At 41.9% G+C, this 17,815-nt stretch overlaps 2 protein-coding genes across 2 annotated transcripts in view; one reads left to right on the top strand and one right to left on the bottom strand.

Moving 5' to 3' along the window:
* LOC308096879 (SOSS complex subunit B2-like) overlaps positions 1–17,815 on the bottom strand; it is a 378,668-nt gene that overhangs the window by 261,211 nt on the left and 99,642 nt on the right. The window lies entirely within an intron of this gene.
* Positions 1–17,815, top strand: part of LOC308096873 (uncharacterized protein) — a 117,017-nt gene that overhangs the window by 67,853 nt on the left and 31,349 nt on the right. Inside the window, exons 3-4 of the mRNA XM_080444368.1 lie at positions 12,494–12,637; positions 14,991–15,092. Coding sequence (XP_080300494.1) covers positions 12,494–12,637; positions 14,991–15,092 — 246 coding nt within the window. The remainder of the gene's footprint in view (positions 1–12,493; positions 12,638–14,990; positions 15,093–17,815) is intronic.

Here is a 17,815-nt window from a genome sequence, read left to right as displayed (position 1 = left end):
TCCACCTCATCCTCTTCCCTCTCATCATCATCATCATCATCATCATCATCATCACTGATGACACCAGCAGCCAACAGTTCAATGAGAGATAGGGGCAGAATTGGCCCACAAGACCAGACAGGCTCCAAAATCCCTCCTTCCGTCTTCTGCCACCATGACCATCATCGTAGGATTTAGGCCTACAAAAGATTGGCTCAGCTGCTCGCTTGTAACAGGTCACTCTATAGTTCACCCACTGGATGTGGGGGATGAGTGTGTCCTGGCATGGGGGCAAGCGAGCTGGTCCACGCCTCAGCCTCTGCTGCGCCTTGATGGAATTCCATCAAGGGCGCAGTAGAGGCTGAGGCGTGGACTTTCGTAGAAATTCATAGTGCAAGGTCCAGCCACCAGGAAACCCCAGGACTTTAAGTTCTTTCTGGGCAATGAGGAAAATAAGCGACAGCTCTGCCAGTTGATGCTCAAGGTCTGGGGGAGTAAGGAGGCAGCATCGCGGCTGGCAAAATGTGAAACAGCTGCTCTCATCGTGGAAGGAACAGCTCATAAACTTGTGGCATTAGATTGAGAAGTGAGTTGATTGATCAATACCTAGATAACTTTGGTGAGTTCTTGTGTTAGCAGATTTGCCAAGAATGATTGTTGATGTTGATGACCTGATCAACCTGCTCATCTACCTTGACACTGGCACAGGCAGGCACCGTCAGCTGGTAAATGTCACAGAGCTAGCAACCTCTCTTGGGCAGCCATACTGTAGCACCCTGCGTGGGTACCATCAGGGCTGTACAAGTTCCTTCAAGGGCAAGGTGGCACCACTCAAAAAGCTCCAGAAGAACCCCACATTTCAAAAGGCTTTCAGGTTGGTGTATGATCATCCTAACAATATTTAATGATGATGATGATGATAAGAGGGAAGAGGTTGAGATGGATGATACTGATCAGTGAAATTATGTTTTGATTATTTAAGAAAGTTATATTATGCCTAAATGTAAGCCAGAATTTGATATTTGTGTGTTTTTCACCAATAAAGAATGGTTGTACCATGTCAGTGACCTTTCAATTAGATTCCTGGTGTAAACATTCTATGAAAAAGTGGGTTTATTTGTCTTTGTACGTTGTCTGGTTCAGATAAGAAAACGCCACTCCTGTGGACATCATTTAAAATGGTTCTATCAACTTACTACAGCTGTACTGCTAAACAAAACTTCACATTCCTGAGTATGCCTTTCAGAGTATTGCTGTAACCTTGGCTTAAAAATATACAAAAATGAACACTAGAATTATAATTAATAAGGCTTCTATTAAAATAAACGAGAGCGCGCTCTACTGGTGGACTGTTGTAATAAAAATGGTTCATGGTGGAACCAGGGATGGAAGCAACTGGCGGCCTGCGGGCCGCCAGTTGCCCATCCCTGATATATATATGTCACAGGGTGAATGGAGAACCAGGTAGATTGAAGACAGAGCGCTTGTTTTTAGGCACGGGGCTTCGGGGCGAGGCGGGGCTTTTCGAGATAGGGTTTATTAGCGAGGCTCGCGAGGAGGAGGAGGAGAAGGAGGACGCGGCGCTGCGCTGCGAGGCGGGGGTTTATTACGTGAGGCTCGCGAGGAGGAGCTCCTCGCGAAATAAACCGTCCTCCTTCTCCTCGGGGAAGGAGGACGGTTTATTTCGCGAGGAGGAGCTCCTCCTCGCGAAATACACCGTCCTCCTTCTCCTCCGAGGAGGAGGAGAAGGAGAACGCGGAGAGGCGGGGCTTTGATGTGCCGACGCGGACCTGTCTTTTGTTGTTCCCCCCCACATAGCAACCAGGAAGCTACGCTAGGGGAACGCTGAACACGCGTGCACACGCACACGCTTGTCCACGACGGAGGCGCGCCGACTTAGTGGAGCTTGAGGCCGAGGAAGCGCGCCCTCGCGCCTCCAGGCGCGAGTGCCCGCGCTGACCGGCCGATGCTCTACTAGTCGACTCAGCGCCGTTTGAGTTGTAAACCGATAGGGACAGAATAGTTCTTTTCATGGATCACTGTGTGTGTGTGTGTGTGTGTGTGTGTGTGTGTGTGTGTGTGTGTGTGTGTCAGGGAGAAAGTAAAACAAAAGCCAGAACACAATAAAAGTATCTTAACAGTCCTGCTTTCAATAAACCAAAAAAAGCATGAGCGCGTGCGCGTGTGTGTGCGCGTGTGTGTGTGTGTGTGTGTGTGTGACTGTGTGTGTGTGGTCGCAGCCATATATGTTTGTGCACAAGCCTGGCTTGTGGCTCCCTCTAGTGTTGCTTCTACAGAATTGCTGGGTGGGTGGTAAAAACGAACGCGCCTTCTTCAATCTACCTGGTTCTCCATTCACCCTGTAACATATATATATATTATAATAATAAAAGGCCCAAGGGTATATATTTTACCACTATAGACCATAGTATGTTTAGCATGAATGTTATGCAAAATGTCATGATTCCCAAATCATACCCATCAACCAAAACAGTTAATAATGGAACATGATATTATTGAGCATTGGAACACACATTTTATTTCATTTTTAATATGTCCATAATGATTCCAACGTACTATATATAATATCAGTTAATCAGTTTTTAGAACATCTTATGGGGACAGAGCATAAAGTTCAAATCTAATATAATAATAAAATATAATATAAGGGACAGAGCCCTCCATGTTTCGTCCGTCAGACTGCAGATGGACTCCTGAGGAGCACCCAAAGGAGGGGAGAGTCATGGATGAGATGTAGTATGCTGCTAGCTGCAGCGATACCTCTACTGGCCTATGGAGGGGCATACAAAGTTGAAATATGGAGATACAAGGTTTTTGCCCAACAGAGATATGTAAAATTAATTACATTTTTGTGTAGCATTCAATTTATTCAAAATAAAGTGGAACACAGTCCATCTGTCTGTCTGTCTGTCTGTCTGTCTGTCTGTCTGTTACACACCACCACCACCAGACGGCGAAAGGCAACAGTGCCTGGATCCTTTGCTGCTCATACTTGTAACCATAGATATATATAAAGGCTAGATGACTCACCCGCGCTGCTGGCCAATGGAGTACGACGTTGCCACATGGCGGCCATCTTGGGACGGTCATTCATAACATTATGTCTATGGTGCATATACTTTGAAATAACCATAGCGTGCTCAATTTTCATCCGATTTTCAAACGGTTTGGTGTGTTGTAAACACCAAAGATGTATTTATGATACGGCATACTTAATGTTTTTTTTTTAAACATGATTATTATTATAAGTATGCAGTATCATAACTACATCTTTGGTGTTTACAAAACACCAAACCGTTTGAAAATCGGATGAAAATTGAGCACACTATGGATATTTCAAAGTACATGCACCATAGACATAATGTTATGAATGACTGTTGCAAGATGGCCGCGGTTGAGCTACGCTTGCGACGCCCCCTTGAGCCATCTAGCCTTTATATATATCTATGCTTGTAACCATAGATGTAGTTATGATACTGCATACTTATAATTATAATCTTTTTTTTTTTTTTATATATATAAAATTAAGTATGCAGTATCATAACTACATCTTTGGTGTTTACAACACACAAAACTGTTTGAAAATCGGATGAGAATTGAGCACGCTATGGTTATTTCAAAGTACATGCACCATAGACATAATGTTATGAATGACCGTCGCAAGATGGCCTCCATGTGGCAACGTCGTACTCCATTGGCCAGCAGCGCGGGTGAGTCATCTAGCCTTTATAGAGCATCGCAGTTCCCGCCCCTTCCGGGTTCCACCGCAAAATACTCAATGCATTTTTCCCATTGACATTTCCAAAAATATTTATATCAATTAATTTAAGCCTAGAATCAAGCCATCCAGGGTCCTGGTGAATCATGACCATAAAACGTTTGATTCTGTGATTTATTTATTTTTTAAACGGCAAAACAAAGGGCATTTATTAAATATAGTATATCATATAATTAAATATAAAATAAAATAAATCACAGAAAAAAACGTTTTATGGTCATGATTCACCAGGACCCTGGATGGCTTGATTCTAGGCTTAAATTAATTGATATAAATATTTTTGGAAATGTCAATGGGAAAAATGCATTGAGTTTTTCTTTCCGGCACCAGGAAAAACCAGGAAGTGGGCGGGAACTGCGATGCTCTATATATATCTATGCTTGTAACCATAGATATAGAAACCTAGATACCTCATTGGCCTCTGCAGTTCGTTGGAGCAACTCGTATCGCGGCCGCCATTTTCGCGTAGGCAAACGGACACTCAAAGTGACTACTGGCCAATCACAGCGCTCACAGCGCGTTGACTACTGGCCAATCACAGTGCGTCTTTTCTAAGACTTGCCCCCTTCTGTGACACAAGCGGAAGCTTCAGGGAAGATTTCCTACGCTAAAATGGCGTCCGAGATACCGATGCCTCAGAGCCGAAGGAGGCGTCTACCTTTATATGTCTATGCTTGTAACCATGCTTGTAACACATTGACCCGGAAGTAAATGCGTGTTGTTTATCCAGCAGCCCCGTTCCGTAAGCAACGATAGGACATCCGGTTTTTGAGCTAGCAACAATAAGGTTTCCGGTTGCCTTCAAAATAAGATCGCACATTTGTAACGTTTTTTAAAAGACACAAATCTATTTTAAAAATACATTTATGATGTATGTCTTTTAAATGGCGCATACTAGAACACCTCTAAGTGCCAATTTTATTTTTAAAGACACAAATGTATTTTAAAAATATATTTATGATGTATGTCTTTTTAAATGGCTTATACTAGATCACTTCCAAGTGCTAGGTTGTTCCTGATTTAAACTGGCTATTGATCCCCATTAAATGTGCACAGTTTCTGATCCTGTTTTGCACTTTAACTGGATATTCATTTGTGTTTGTTACCTATGTATTGTATTGTTTGTCCATTATTGTAATAATGCTGCCTCTAGGCCAGGCCACTCTTGGAAAATTATCAGGATATAATATTGTTTATTGCAGAAGAAAATACAAAGTGATAAAAGCAACAACAAAATATGCTAATAGTAGATAGTGCAGGTGAGATTTAAAAAATAAAGCAGGGGGGTTTATAAAGTTGATCTCACCTATTTAAAAACTAAAATACAATACAAATAAGAATGTAATCCAAAAAATTAATACAAAATGTGTGTGTGTGTGTGTGTGTGTGTGTGTGTGTGTGTGTGTGTGTGTGTGTGTGTGTGTGTGTGTGTGTGTGTGTGTGTGTGTGTGTGTGTGTGTGTGTGTGTGTGTGTGTGTGTGTGTGAGAACTGTTCCATAACTGAGCGCCCCTGAACTTTTGAAAAATTGATACAGACCAGTAGAACGGAATGTTGGTGAACATTGAGAGATAATTATAATATAATAATTAATATTATATTATATATATATATAAAAAGTGGCAGGCCGTCCAGAGGCCCGAAAAGTGCTGTTTTCAGACAATAGTGGACACTGGACAGGAGACGGTTCTTGGTGCCAGCACTTCTGAGGTACGCACGCGTTCGGGGAGACCCCCTCTACACCGCCACACTCTCCGCTAAGTGGCACAGGTGTATAAAAAAGTGTGGCGGACCGTCCAGTGAGGTCAGAGGCCCGAAAAGTGCAGTTTTCAGACAATAGTGGACACTGGACAGGAGACGGTTCTTGGTGCCAGCACTTCGGAGGTACGCACGCGTGCGGGGAGACCCCCTTTACACCGCCACACTCTCCGCTAAGCGGGAGAGGTGTATTTTGAAAAGTGGCGGGCCGTCCAGTGAGGTCAGGGGTCAGAAAAGGGCCGTTTTCAGACACTAGTGTATACAAATTGGACACTGGACAGGAGACGGTGCTTAGTGCCAGCACTTCTGAGGTACGCACGCGTTCGGGGAGACCCCCTCTACACCGCCACACTCTCCGCTAAGCGGGAGAGGTGTATTTTGAAAAGTGGCGGGCCGTCCAGTGAGGTCAGGGGTCAGAAAAGGGCCGTTTTCAGACACTAGTGTATGCAAATTGGACACTGGTCAGGAGACGGTGCTTAGTGCCAGCACTTCTGAGGTAGGCACACGTTCGGGGAGACCCCCTCTACACCGCCACACTCTCCGCTAAGCGGGAGAGGTGTATTTTGAAAAGTGGCGGGCCGTCCAGTGAGGTCAGGGGTCAGAAAAGGGCCATTTTCAGTGCATAGCCTTTACAAATTGGACGCTGGACACGAGACAGCTATTTGCCGTGGCACTTGTGACATAAGCACAAGGTTTATCATACCTGCCATTCCATCTGTACTTAAATTTTATATCTGTTATCTATAATTGTATTTCTACTTCATTACATCAGTATTGTTACTTGTTACTGACATATTTTGTTTGGTTGTGTTTGCACAGTCTCTGTAGAAACAGGTCTCAACATTTCACTGCTTGTACCTGTATTGAGTAAGTGACAAATAAATCCCTCTTGATTCTATTTCAGATTAGTTCCAGAGTTCTCGTTGAAAATGTCACACATTTTGAAATGGCTCCACATCCATTGCCTGATTGATATTAAGCTGGTATGTACACATGATGTAATAGACATGCCACTAAAAGTATGCACTTAAAAGTTTATTTTCATTCATAATTTATATTCTTTATAATTGTGAATGTTAAAAATTGTGGGGTTCTGCTATAGTCACTTACAAAACGTATACACTATTTCAATGTTAAATGATAGTGTTGTTTACTGGAGTCAAACTGGGTTTGTGTCAAATACTGCAGTTCTCGCATTAGTTTATATAGTAGGCCTAATACCTATCACCGTCCTTTGACTTTATTTGACTCTTAGTGAGCAAGACTGTTACTTGAGTCAGCGTTTAATAGCCTACAGCCAGCAATTGTTTCTATTTATGACAAGCACAATAACACAAAATAATACTCCTGTGTGCGAGTCTGTTGAGAAGAAAATAACTCCAGAAGAGAGTGGCAGATTTTCATGGAACTTGGTGGAAATGATCTCCAGGCTGCCCTAGAAAATGGCACAATCATGGTCACAGTCAATGTTACATCAGTCATATTTCAGGAACGGAGAGAGACACAGAACGGGAAAATAGGCTGGTTCCAAGACCATTAATAAAGGCACACACCAACATCTCATTCTGGTAGGCAGAGAGAGGCAGGGGGAGAGAGGCAAAGCTTTTGGAGCTGGGGTTAGTGATATTAGTGATATTGCCAGTGATAAGAAGGACAAAGTCACAAATAGTACAGATAACAAGTTGAAATTATGTGGTGGCAGCAAAAACTTAGCTTTGAAACACAAAAATCTTTTGAAACACAAAAATCTTCCCATTGCTAAAGCAATACACGCAATGCAAAAACAACACACAGACAGAGACAATGTCAGCTTCTGGAGAGATGTTACAATAGAACTTGGTTGGCCAATTAGTTCACAAAAAAGAGAGAGACTTTCTGTTAAACATCTTTGTCAAATTTGGCAAGTAAATAGAGGTGAATGAAAGGCCTTATTAATCTGTTTGATGAGGGAGACCAAAATACTCTTGCTTGTTCAGTTGATATTGGGAACATACAGGATATGGATGACAATAGTGGATGTCCAGATATTGGTGATACCTTGACCACAGAGAAGAAACATATTAGTGCATATTCAGATAAAGCTGACAAGATAGCTTCAGAGGGTCTACAAGATAATACATCTGCTACACCCATGAAAATGCGTGTGGGCAAAAGACGTGCCAAAGATCCACTAGGTGATGAGTGGGTGAAGCCAAATAAAAATTAAAAATAAAATGTCTATTGCATTTGTGAAACACCAAATGACCCAGAAAAACCAATGCTTGAATGTGATCTCTGTGGAGGCTGGTATCATATGGACTGTGTGGGAGTTTCACCGAGTCGGGAGTTTCACCGAGTCGAGACTTTGACACCCTTACTTATGCGTGTTTATCCACCACTTGCAATCATGAGGTATTGATACAGGGGATTTTATATACAGAAAAAAATAGCCGTGTTCAGGTGCAGCCTAAGCCAGTTGTTGTGCACCAGGAGGAAAAGTTGGTTGTGCAAGACAGCCCTGTAGTTGAACAGCCTTTTGTGGAACGTGAAATAGAAATCACAAATCACATGAACTGAAAATGGCCCTTTTCTGTCCCCTGACCTCACTGGACGGCTCGCCACTTTTCAAAATACACCTCTCCCGCTTAGCGGAGAGTGTGGCGGTGTAGAGGGGGTCTCCCCGCACGCGTGCGTACCTCCGAAGTGCCGGCACTAAGCACCATCTCCTGTCCAGTGTCCAATTTGTATACACTATTGTCTGAAAACGGCGCTTTTCTGACCCCTGACCTCACTGGAAGGCCCGCCACTTTTCAAAATACACCTCTCCCGCTTAGCGGAGAGTGTGGCGGTGTAGAGGGGGTCTCCCCGCACGCGTGCGTACCTCCAAAGTGCCGGCACTAAGCACAGTCTCCTGTCCAGTGTCCAATTTGTATACACTATTGTCTGAAAACGGCGCTTTTCTGACCCCTGACCTCACTGGAAGGCCCGCCACTTTTCAAAATACACCTCTCCCGCTTAGCGGAGAGTGTGGCGGTGTAGAGGGGGTCTCCCCGCACGCGTGCGTACCTCCGAAGTGCCGGCACTAAGCACCGTCTCCTGTCCAGTGTCCAATTTGTATACATTATTGTCTGAAAACGGCGCTTTTCTGACCCCTGACCTCACTGGAAGGCCCGCCACTTTTCAAAATACACCTCTCCCTCTTAGTGGACAGTGTGGCGGTGTAGAGGGGGTCTCCCCGCACGCGTGCGTACCTCCGAAGTGCCGGCACTAAGCACCGTCTCCTGTCCAGTGTCCAATTTGTATACACTATTGTCTGAAAACAGCGCTTTTCTGACCTTTTCTGACCATTTATCCGTTTAGATAAATTAGTAATGTTTAAAAAAACGTTTTTGTTACACAGAAACATAATATGTGTTGTGTAGCTTCGTTTAAATGCTTAATTTGTAGTTTTAATGTGCAAATTAACCGTTTTCTACTTTATTTTTAGAGGGTATTCTTATTCTGAAGAGATCGTCCACCGGAAGTCTTATCGTTGCTCCGCTATCGTTGCTGACGGAACACAGATTTATCCATCTCACCAACAATAGAGCAGCTCTGAGAGTGAACGTGATACAGAGAAAGTCCGTGTTATATTATAAGTTTGCAGTGAACAAACCTTCGTGTAACTTCTGTCTGAGTGTCTTTGTGCAACAGTTTGTGTAAAGTGTGACAGGCTGGTGCGTTGTGAAACAGGAGAAATGTACACATGAAGACTGTTTGTTTTGGGCTAACGCTAATGCTAAGCTAGCTTCGAGTACAGTCTAGAGTCCGTCCATTACAAGTGAACAGACGTTTTCTTGTGAACGTTTAACTTAAACCAGTTGGACGTTTTGAGGGTCAGTCTGTCGTTTTCAACCTGAAGACACAAAGAGGACAACCCAGATAGAGCTTTGAGCAACCAGGGCTTCACTCAAAGTTCCTCTGGCAACGTGGATTGAGATTGAGAAGACAGTGAGTGAAATACCACGTCGTGTGTGTGTGCCGCTAAACTGACTGAATAAATTAGCCCCTTTCGGGACCTGTTTACCTTTTTTATATTTGGGAAGGCGGTATCCAGGGTCCCTTGTCGCTCAAAACACTCTCTCTCGTACTGGCGGCTACCACTGTCTGGTCTCGGGCTAATAGCTCGTCGCTTAGAAGTTGCAGAGATTTCTCAAAGGTACCAACAAGAGCAATACTAACGCGCCAGAAAGCTGCATTAATCTGCACGGATCGGCGATGCCGTTTAACATTTTTAATAATTTAGTAAAACTTAAGCTCCTCTCTCACACTCTGCTCCACTGCCCATGTCCCGCCTCCCCGCGGTGACTGACAAGCTGCGCGTCCTACGCATAACTCTATGGTCCTACGTTACTGCCTCTGATTGGCGAGCTCCTACATGCTTGCATGACAATCACAATGCGGGGAGGCGGGACATCGGCAGTGGAGCAGAGTGTAAGAGAGGGGACCGTACCTATGTTCCCCAGGTTCTATGTTCCCCAGGTTCTATGTTCCCCGCAAAAAAGGTTCTATGTTCCCCACTTACCAAAAAAGGTTCTATGTTCCCTGGGTTCTATGTTCCCCTTTTACCTAAGAAAAGGTTCCTTGTTCCCCGTTTACCCCAAAAAAGGTTCTATGTTCCCCATTAGCAAAAAAAAGGTTCCATGTTCCCCGCTCACCCAAAAATGCAGGAAAAATACATTTTTAATTTCCAATTATTAATAACATCTCTGAACACACACAACTGAACATAATGGGGAGAAATTACAATCAGAAACTTGCCCGCCCCTTTCCCCTGGCGGCCATCTTGGACAAAAATTGTACCATATGATAATAAGCATTGGTGAGGACCAATTATATGAAGATATGTTGAAAATGGGTGAAAATGGGTTGTCCTTTAAGCTTGCATAATTGTCTTGCCGAAAGGCATGGCCAGAGAGTATGTTTTACCCCCTGTCTGTCCGTCCGTCCGTCCGTCCGTCCGTGTGTGTGTCCTGTCCGTGTGTTACCAGCTAATCTCCGGCACCATTGGCCCGCTCGCTGCGAAACTGTGCACATACACTCCCTCGATACCAATTCAGAACCTCTGCCCCAAATTTTTCACATGGGCCTGTTATAGCGCCACCAGGAGGCCGATTTGTGCAAAACCCATTTTTTGACATTACTCCTACGAGATTTTATCCAAACGCCATGCAAATCGTTACACAGTATCTCTATAGTCATGTGATCAACCCGGATCTGTCCGATTTCCCATATTCCATCCTGATTGGCTAAGGTTGGCTTCCAAAGTTTGCAGGATTGGTCCGTTTTGAACAAAATGCCTCGAATCATGAACGCAGCTTGCAATTTCCGTGAAATTTCACACGCACATTCCCACTAGGCCGAGGAAGAAATGCCACCTATTTCATATTGGCCTGATATAGCGCCACCAGCAGGTCTAATTTAGCAAAACACATTTTTGGAACAAAATGCCACAAATCATAAATGCAGTGTCCGATTGCCGTGAAAGGCCTAGGAAGAAATGGCACCCTTTTCACATTGGCCTATTATACCGCCACCAGGAGGCCACAATAACGTACCTGACCTGGCGTAGACCTGAGCACTTTTTCTAGTTGTATTTATTTTTGTGTGTAAAAAACTTTGTAACTTTTTTTATATGCTTTATAAATTAAGCACTTTGAAACTGAAGATGATGGCCAATGTTGATGATAGTAAAAATTATAATAATATCGTATCGTGAGCCCAATATCGTGTATCGTATCATATGTACCGTGAAATTAATGTATCGTGACACCCCTAAATAGATTTTGAATCATGTCAAAGAAGTTTTCAAAACATGATATTTTGACTTTAAAAACTGAAAAATTACAAATAACTAATGGGTATAAATACATGTATTTAAACCTTTTTAAATGTCTCACCATTTCCTGCATTTTTGGGTGAGCGGGGAACATAGAACCTTTTTTTGGTTGAGTGGGGAACATAGAACCTTTTTTAGAACCTTTTTTGGTTGAGTGGGGAACATAGAACCTTTTTTTGGATGAGTGGGGAACATAGAACCCTTTTTTGGTTGAGCGGGGAACATAGAACCTTTTTTTGGGGGGAGGGGAACATAGAACCTGGGGAACATAGAACCTGGGGAACATAGGTACGGTCCCGTAAGGGAGGAGCTTAAGTTTTACTAAATTATTAAAAATGTTAAACGGCATCGCCGATCCGTGCGGATTAATGCAGCTTTCTGGCGCGTTAGTATTGCTCTTGTGGGTACCTTTGAGAAATCTCTGCAACTTCTAAGCGACGAGCTATTAGCCCGAGACCAGACAGTGGTAGCCGCCAGTACGAGAGAGAGTGTTTTGAGCAACAAGGGACCCTGGATACCGCCTTCCCAAATATAAAAAAGGTAAACAGGGTCCCGAAAGGGGCTATGAATAAGTATGTTCTGATAGTCCCATACACACACACACACACACACACACACACACACACACACACACACACACACAGTGTGTGTGTTGTGTTCTCACATTTTTTGGAAGCCATACTTAAAATAAAATTGTAGTAGTTGAGCAGCCCCTACTTTGATCACTCCTATCACAGAGGTCAAATGAAGGCGGATTATGTATTATTATTAATCGGTATAGTTTTATTAGCTCATCAGTACGGTTTATGAGGTGTTCAGTGTTGAACTGATCGCTCTCAGAGTGGCTTTTGGGAAACTCAGAAATACTTTAATTCTGGACTACAAGTCTTGTAGTGTGAGTGTGTCAGACAGTCTTGTACTGTAAAAAAAAGGAAAGAAGAAAAAAAAACTGAGATTGTAATGTATCGGAGGCATTTTATGTCTCTATTATAGTGGATTAAAGCTTTTACACTGTATGTCAGCACTCTGCAATAGTTTAATTTGATTAAATGTGAGGTTGATGAATGATAACAATATTTTATTCTGTCGATGATTTCCACAGAGCACCACAGGGACAGATCTACGCTATCAAGAGAGATGGCCTCCAAAAGATCATTAACATGGTCAGAGGAACAGCGAGAGATGGACCAGAGACATGGACTGTTTGATGCAATGCTGCAACCTGTAGTAAAGTTGTACAGGATAGGTATGTTGTGTTTTATTTATTTACAACCTCTAGTAAAGTTGTACAGGATAGGTCTGAACTGTTTTATTTACAACCTGTAGTAAAGTTGTAGTAGGTATGTACTGTTATATTTACAGGTAGTTACACTATCAGTAACCTTCTTATAACAAAGATATAACTTGTCTCTTTTCCTCTGTTGTTATTTTATAACAAAGAAAGTGAAGTTACAGCTAAATAATGAAGAGTTTTATTGATTGATTTATTAACAAGATTTCTATTACAGTACATGTAGTACAGTCAGAAGTTATGATAAAATAATAACACAAAAAGCTCCAGGGGGCTTGTTTCCGTTGTGGTCCATTGTACTCTACTCATCAGTAAGAAATAACATACATACATTACATTACATAACGGTAAAAGGTAAAAGCTCCAGAAGCAGAATTACATTTAGGGCAGGCGAGATTATTTTTTGAGGGCCCTACATACATTGGTTACTTAAAAAAAAATATTGACATTCTTTGAAAATGTTTGAATATTTTTTACATTTTTAACACCACATCTGAAAATCTTTTCAGATGGGGGTCCGCGGCCAAATCCGCATTCATTTAGGGGTACTTGACCTGAAAAAGTTTGAGAACCACTGCTTTAATGCAGCCAGCCAGGATCAATCTTTCTGTTTTTGGTGCCCAAATGCTCCGCCTTTAGGCCACTCGCACACAAGATGTCTCAAAGTCGGATGGACAGATAGCTATGTAACTGGCTCTGCGTATGCATGTTCCCTGGAAGATGAACCCTAACCAAGTGTCCCTATGACCTATCTCCTAGCGCCACTGTCAAGTCAAAATAGTTACTTTTCACACAAGGTTGGGGCTGCTAATTGCTGGTGGTGTAGAAGGATGGGATGCATGGCGAAAAATAAATAAATAGAATGGCAACTTTCACCTTATTTACTTTAGATCATTATTTGCATTGCAGGAGTCCATCTTTTGATACATTTACTTCCCTTGTGTAATCTTTAAATTAAAGGTAGGGTAAGTGATTTTCTTTGGTTAAAATAAGTGTTAAATAGCTCTATATTCTGATAGTACTCATTGCTATAGAGTGTTTGTTCAGTAAAAGGAGTCTCCTTGTCTCTCCAGCTCTTTATAAAACATAAATGCATTTTTGTTTCAGTTTCAGTTTCATTTCCAATTTTATCCAATCAGGATAGAGAACTCAATCAGGATATAGATTAAACAAGTGAAATTGGAAGTGATGACACTAAGAAATGAGCAGGCAAAATTGGAACTGGAACACTATAAAAATTAAGCTTAAAAATTGGTACTTTCTCCTGATTGGCTGAGATTTTGACACCTACCGGAAAATGTATTTTCTGTTTATTAAAGAGCTGGAGAGACAAGGAGACTCCTGTTACTGAACAAACACTCTACAGCAATGATTACTATCAGAATATAGTGCTTTAACCTTTTAACAAAATACTTTTTGTTTTAACCCAAAAATATCACTTACCCTACCTTTAAGTGTGATGTATTCCCTAATATATAAATCCCACAATCTTGGAACTCAAGATTAATATTTTGGAAAGTTGGTAATGGAGCTGATAAGGGTCGTAATTCCTGCTCTGTTAATTAAAACCCAGTGTAAAAAGGATGAGACGAAATCAAAGACAGACACAGGCTAGTTCTCAAATTAAAAAGTTGACATATGTATTAAGAGGGAGAATCAATACACGAGGCACCGTACAGCAAAATATCTCTCTGACTAAACAGTCAATGACCATCACAATATTTATACACAAATGAAGTTGTTATCAGCTCTGACGATGACAGCTGGCCAAGAGGAGCCTGCTCGTAGGTTGAGAGAGAAGATGTCAAGCTGATGGCGTGACAGTTTTTGTTGGACAAAGTAAACTAAATGTCTCAAACAACACGTTGACCTTGTCGCTGGACGTGTTGTTGCTTTGTCATAGATGGTCAAGTTAACTCCAATGAGCTGTTATTATATTCCTCCAGAGATAATCAGTGACCTCGGAGGGCCTGTGCTCTATACAGCTCGAAACACATGCCGTCTCTAGAGGAAAGGAGAAAACTAATACTAGGATTAGTTCCGTACCGCCTTGAACTTAATAAAATCATAGGATTGGTAGGCAAACTTCAGTTATGCCAAGCTGGCACACTAAAATAGGATATGATGGCATATTTAGACATTTGATATGAACGTGACATTGGGCCAGTTATGACACTAGAAAAAATATTAATATAAAAATATCCATCAGTTGGCGTAGGCCATTTTGCCATTACATTCTGCAAATGGTTATCCTTGACACCACTGCTGGGTCTCCAATAAAAGTCATGATTCATTTTGTTCATTTCAGACCAGTGTGTGGAGTCCAGACTGCAGGTGAAGATGAACTCTCCAGACTCAGCCAGGGACATTTCTATTCAACAGGAGGAACCTGAAGACCACCCACACCTCAGTACGTATTTTAACTATATGATAATCCTGGCAAAAAATATCATCATGACAATGATAATATCTGGATATTATGGGATATTATAAGTCCCCAGGATTTTTTGTGTTATCCTTTTGGGCTAAATGTTTTACTGTACCTTCGTGCTATTTACATTTTAGTATTCAATCAATCAATCAATCAATCAATCAATAATTATGCATAGGCATAATTAAATTTGCAATACAAAAGAAAAACTGGACCACATTGTAAATTTTTCTACAGAGTGGCCGTAGAGCCAAAGCATCTACGACTGCCCTTGGCAAGTAAATAAAACCTTTGGGCAAGCAGAGTTTGCTTTCAGGTTACCCGACGGGCAAGTGCGTTTGAATGGGGAAGCAACCGTCTTCCTTAAATATTATTGGTTATTGATGAAAGAACAAATAATGCTAACGTTTTACAACTGGCAATTGTGCTCATTCACTTTCAAAGTGACTGTCGCCACTCGGCAGTTTTCGATTGGATTTAACATTAATTTGATTAACTTTTCGGGCAAGTGGGCATGAGCTTTGGTCAAGTAGAACTTGACCTGTACTTGCCTGACGGGCTAGTGCCTCTGAGACTTAAGTGTCAATCCCTGGGTAATAATAATAATAAAGCTTTATTTATATAGCACCTTTCAAAACAAAGTCACAAATTGCTTCACAGAAAATCACAAAAAACACACCATAACAGAGATGGATCCAAAAAATACAACAAAAACAAGAAAAAAACATTATGCAGTAGTGCAGTAGGACACAGTAGGTTAAAACATTAGGGGAATAAAAGCAGTTTTATAAAAGTGAGTTTTCAGGAGGGATTTGAACCGGTGCACAGACTCTGCGAGCCTGATCTCTAGAGGGAGGGCATAGACCACCGAAGTCCTGACGTCATTCGTTCATCCCCAGGTTCGTAAAGTAATTTCGCTATGGAGAATAACATTGGGTCATCTTAGAATCGTCTCATATAAGAATTGTGGTCTAAAAATAAACAAACTGTCTCGGCGATATTGTCAGGGAGGAGGTTCTGTATCGTTTATGATAGTCAGTCACTTATATTCGATACAGTCTGTTTCTGGCGAAAATGTAACTAATTCGGCGGAAGTAACATTATCGTTTTCTCACCGTCAGTTGATGCTTCATATCCATAAGAGTCAAACCGCCAGGGTCATTTGTTTATTTTTGGAACACAGTTCTTATTTGACGCGATATTAAATACGTCTATGGGATTCAGAATGGGGGTGGAAAACTGCGAACCAGGTAGACAAACAAAGGATGTGTAAATTACGTCAGACTTCGGTGGTCTATTCCAGAGAGTTGGGGCTCTAAAAGCAACTACAACCCTGAAGTACAACCCCTGGACAAGACGCGAGTATTTCACAGGGACTTATCCCTGTCCAAACCTTGGGTCTGAGTGCCAAGCAGGGAAAGCCTGGTAAACCATCCTGGTCGCGTGAACATAATCTGTCACTCCCTTAACAAACGAGGTCAGATGGTTTCATCACTGATTTTATTAAGCACTCTTTCGGCTCAATACACCAACGTCAAAACTGTACAAGACAAAAAATAAACAACGATCATAATGACAAACATGTAACACATATAAAAAGAAAACACACTTGAGAAATGAAATTACCTCACTGGCTGCATATTGCAGTGAAGAGAATGAAGCGTCCAGGAACCTAAAAGAATAACAACAACTGAAACAAATCAAATCGATCAATTAAACTCATAATTAAACATAACATACAACTATACTGACATAGAACTTAAACGTTGACATTCAAAATGAAACAAACCTTGTCAGCGCCATGCTGCTTACAAATAAATGTCTGCTCTCACAGGAGCGTCTCACACTCTGAGCTGGTTGAGCTCTAAACCCGGTACACACCGTTTAAGGCGGCGGCCGGAAGCTGTCATAAAACTTCTGGACAAAGTTAAAATGAAATAAAATAAATCTTGGCGAAAACTAAATTACAAGTTATAGCTGCAGCTACATAATCATTGTCTTCTGCAGACCGGTCTGCCCCCAAGCGCTGGGTGGGTGTTTTACAAAAAACTAAAAGTGGAAGAGCCAATCAGCGTCCCTGTGATTGACAGACGCAGGCTAAAGCAGGGAGACATTGGGTCCCATTTTTATAGTCTTTGGTATGACCCGGCCGGGGGACTGAACTTGGACCTTCCAATCTCAGGGCGGACACTCCAAATAAATATTAAAACGTGTCAAGTAGTCTTTCAAACAGCTATGATCCATTAGCCTATGCTAGATACTAGAGGGTAGTGCTACTCTGTTGAATCTGGACAAAGAGGATGGCAGAATAGTGCATTATTAATTATTTAAACAATACATTAAATGTTTCCAAAAACATTTGAGGTTACATATAGCCAATGCAGTAACATACACTTGAAACGAGTTTAGATCACATACTTTAAATCATGTGAATCGTGTGACTGGTATAAATGTTACAGTATGATTGGAGAACCAGTACGATTGAAGAAAGCGCGCTCGTTTTTACCACCCACCCAGCACTAGAGGGAGCCACAAGCCAGGCTTGTGCACAAACATATATGGCCACACACACACACACAGTCACACACACACACACACACACACACACACACAAGCGCACACACACGCGCACGCGCTCATGCTTTTTTTGGTTTATTGAAAGCAGGACTGTTTAGATACTTTTATTGTGTTCTGGCTTTTGT

Source organism: Gymnoscopelus braueri (assembly GCF_963280865.1).
Source record: "Gymnoscopelus braueri genome assembly, chromosome: 12".
NCBI lineage: Eukaryota > Metazoa > Chordata > Actinopteri > Myctophiformes > Myctophidae > Gymnoscopelus > Gymnoscopelus braueri.
The sequence above is the reverse complement of the archived record's forward strand: the minus strand, read 5'-3'. Positions and strand labels throughout refer to the sequence as shown.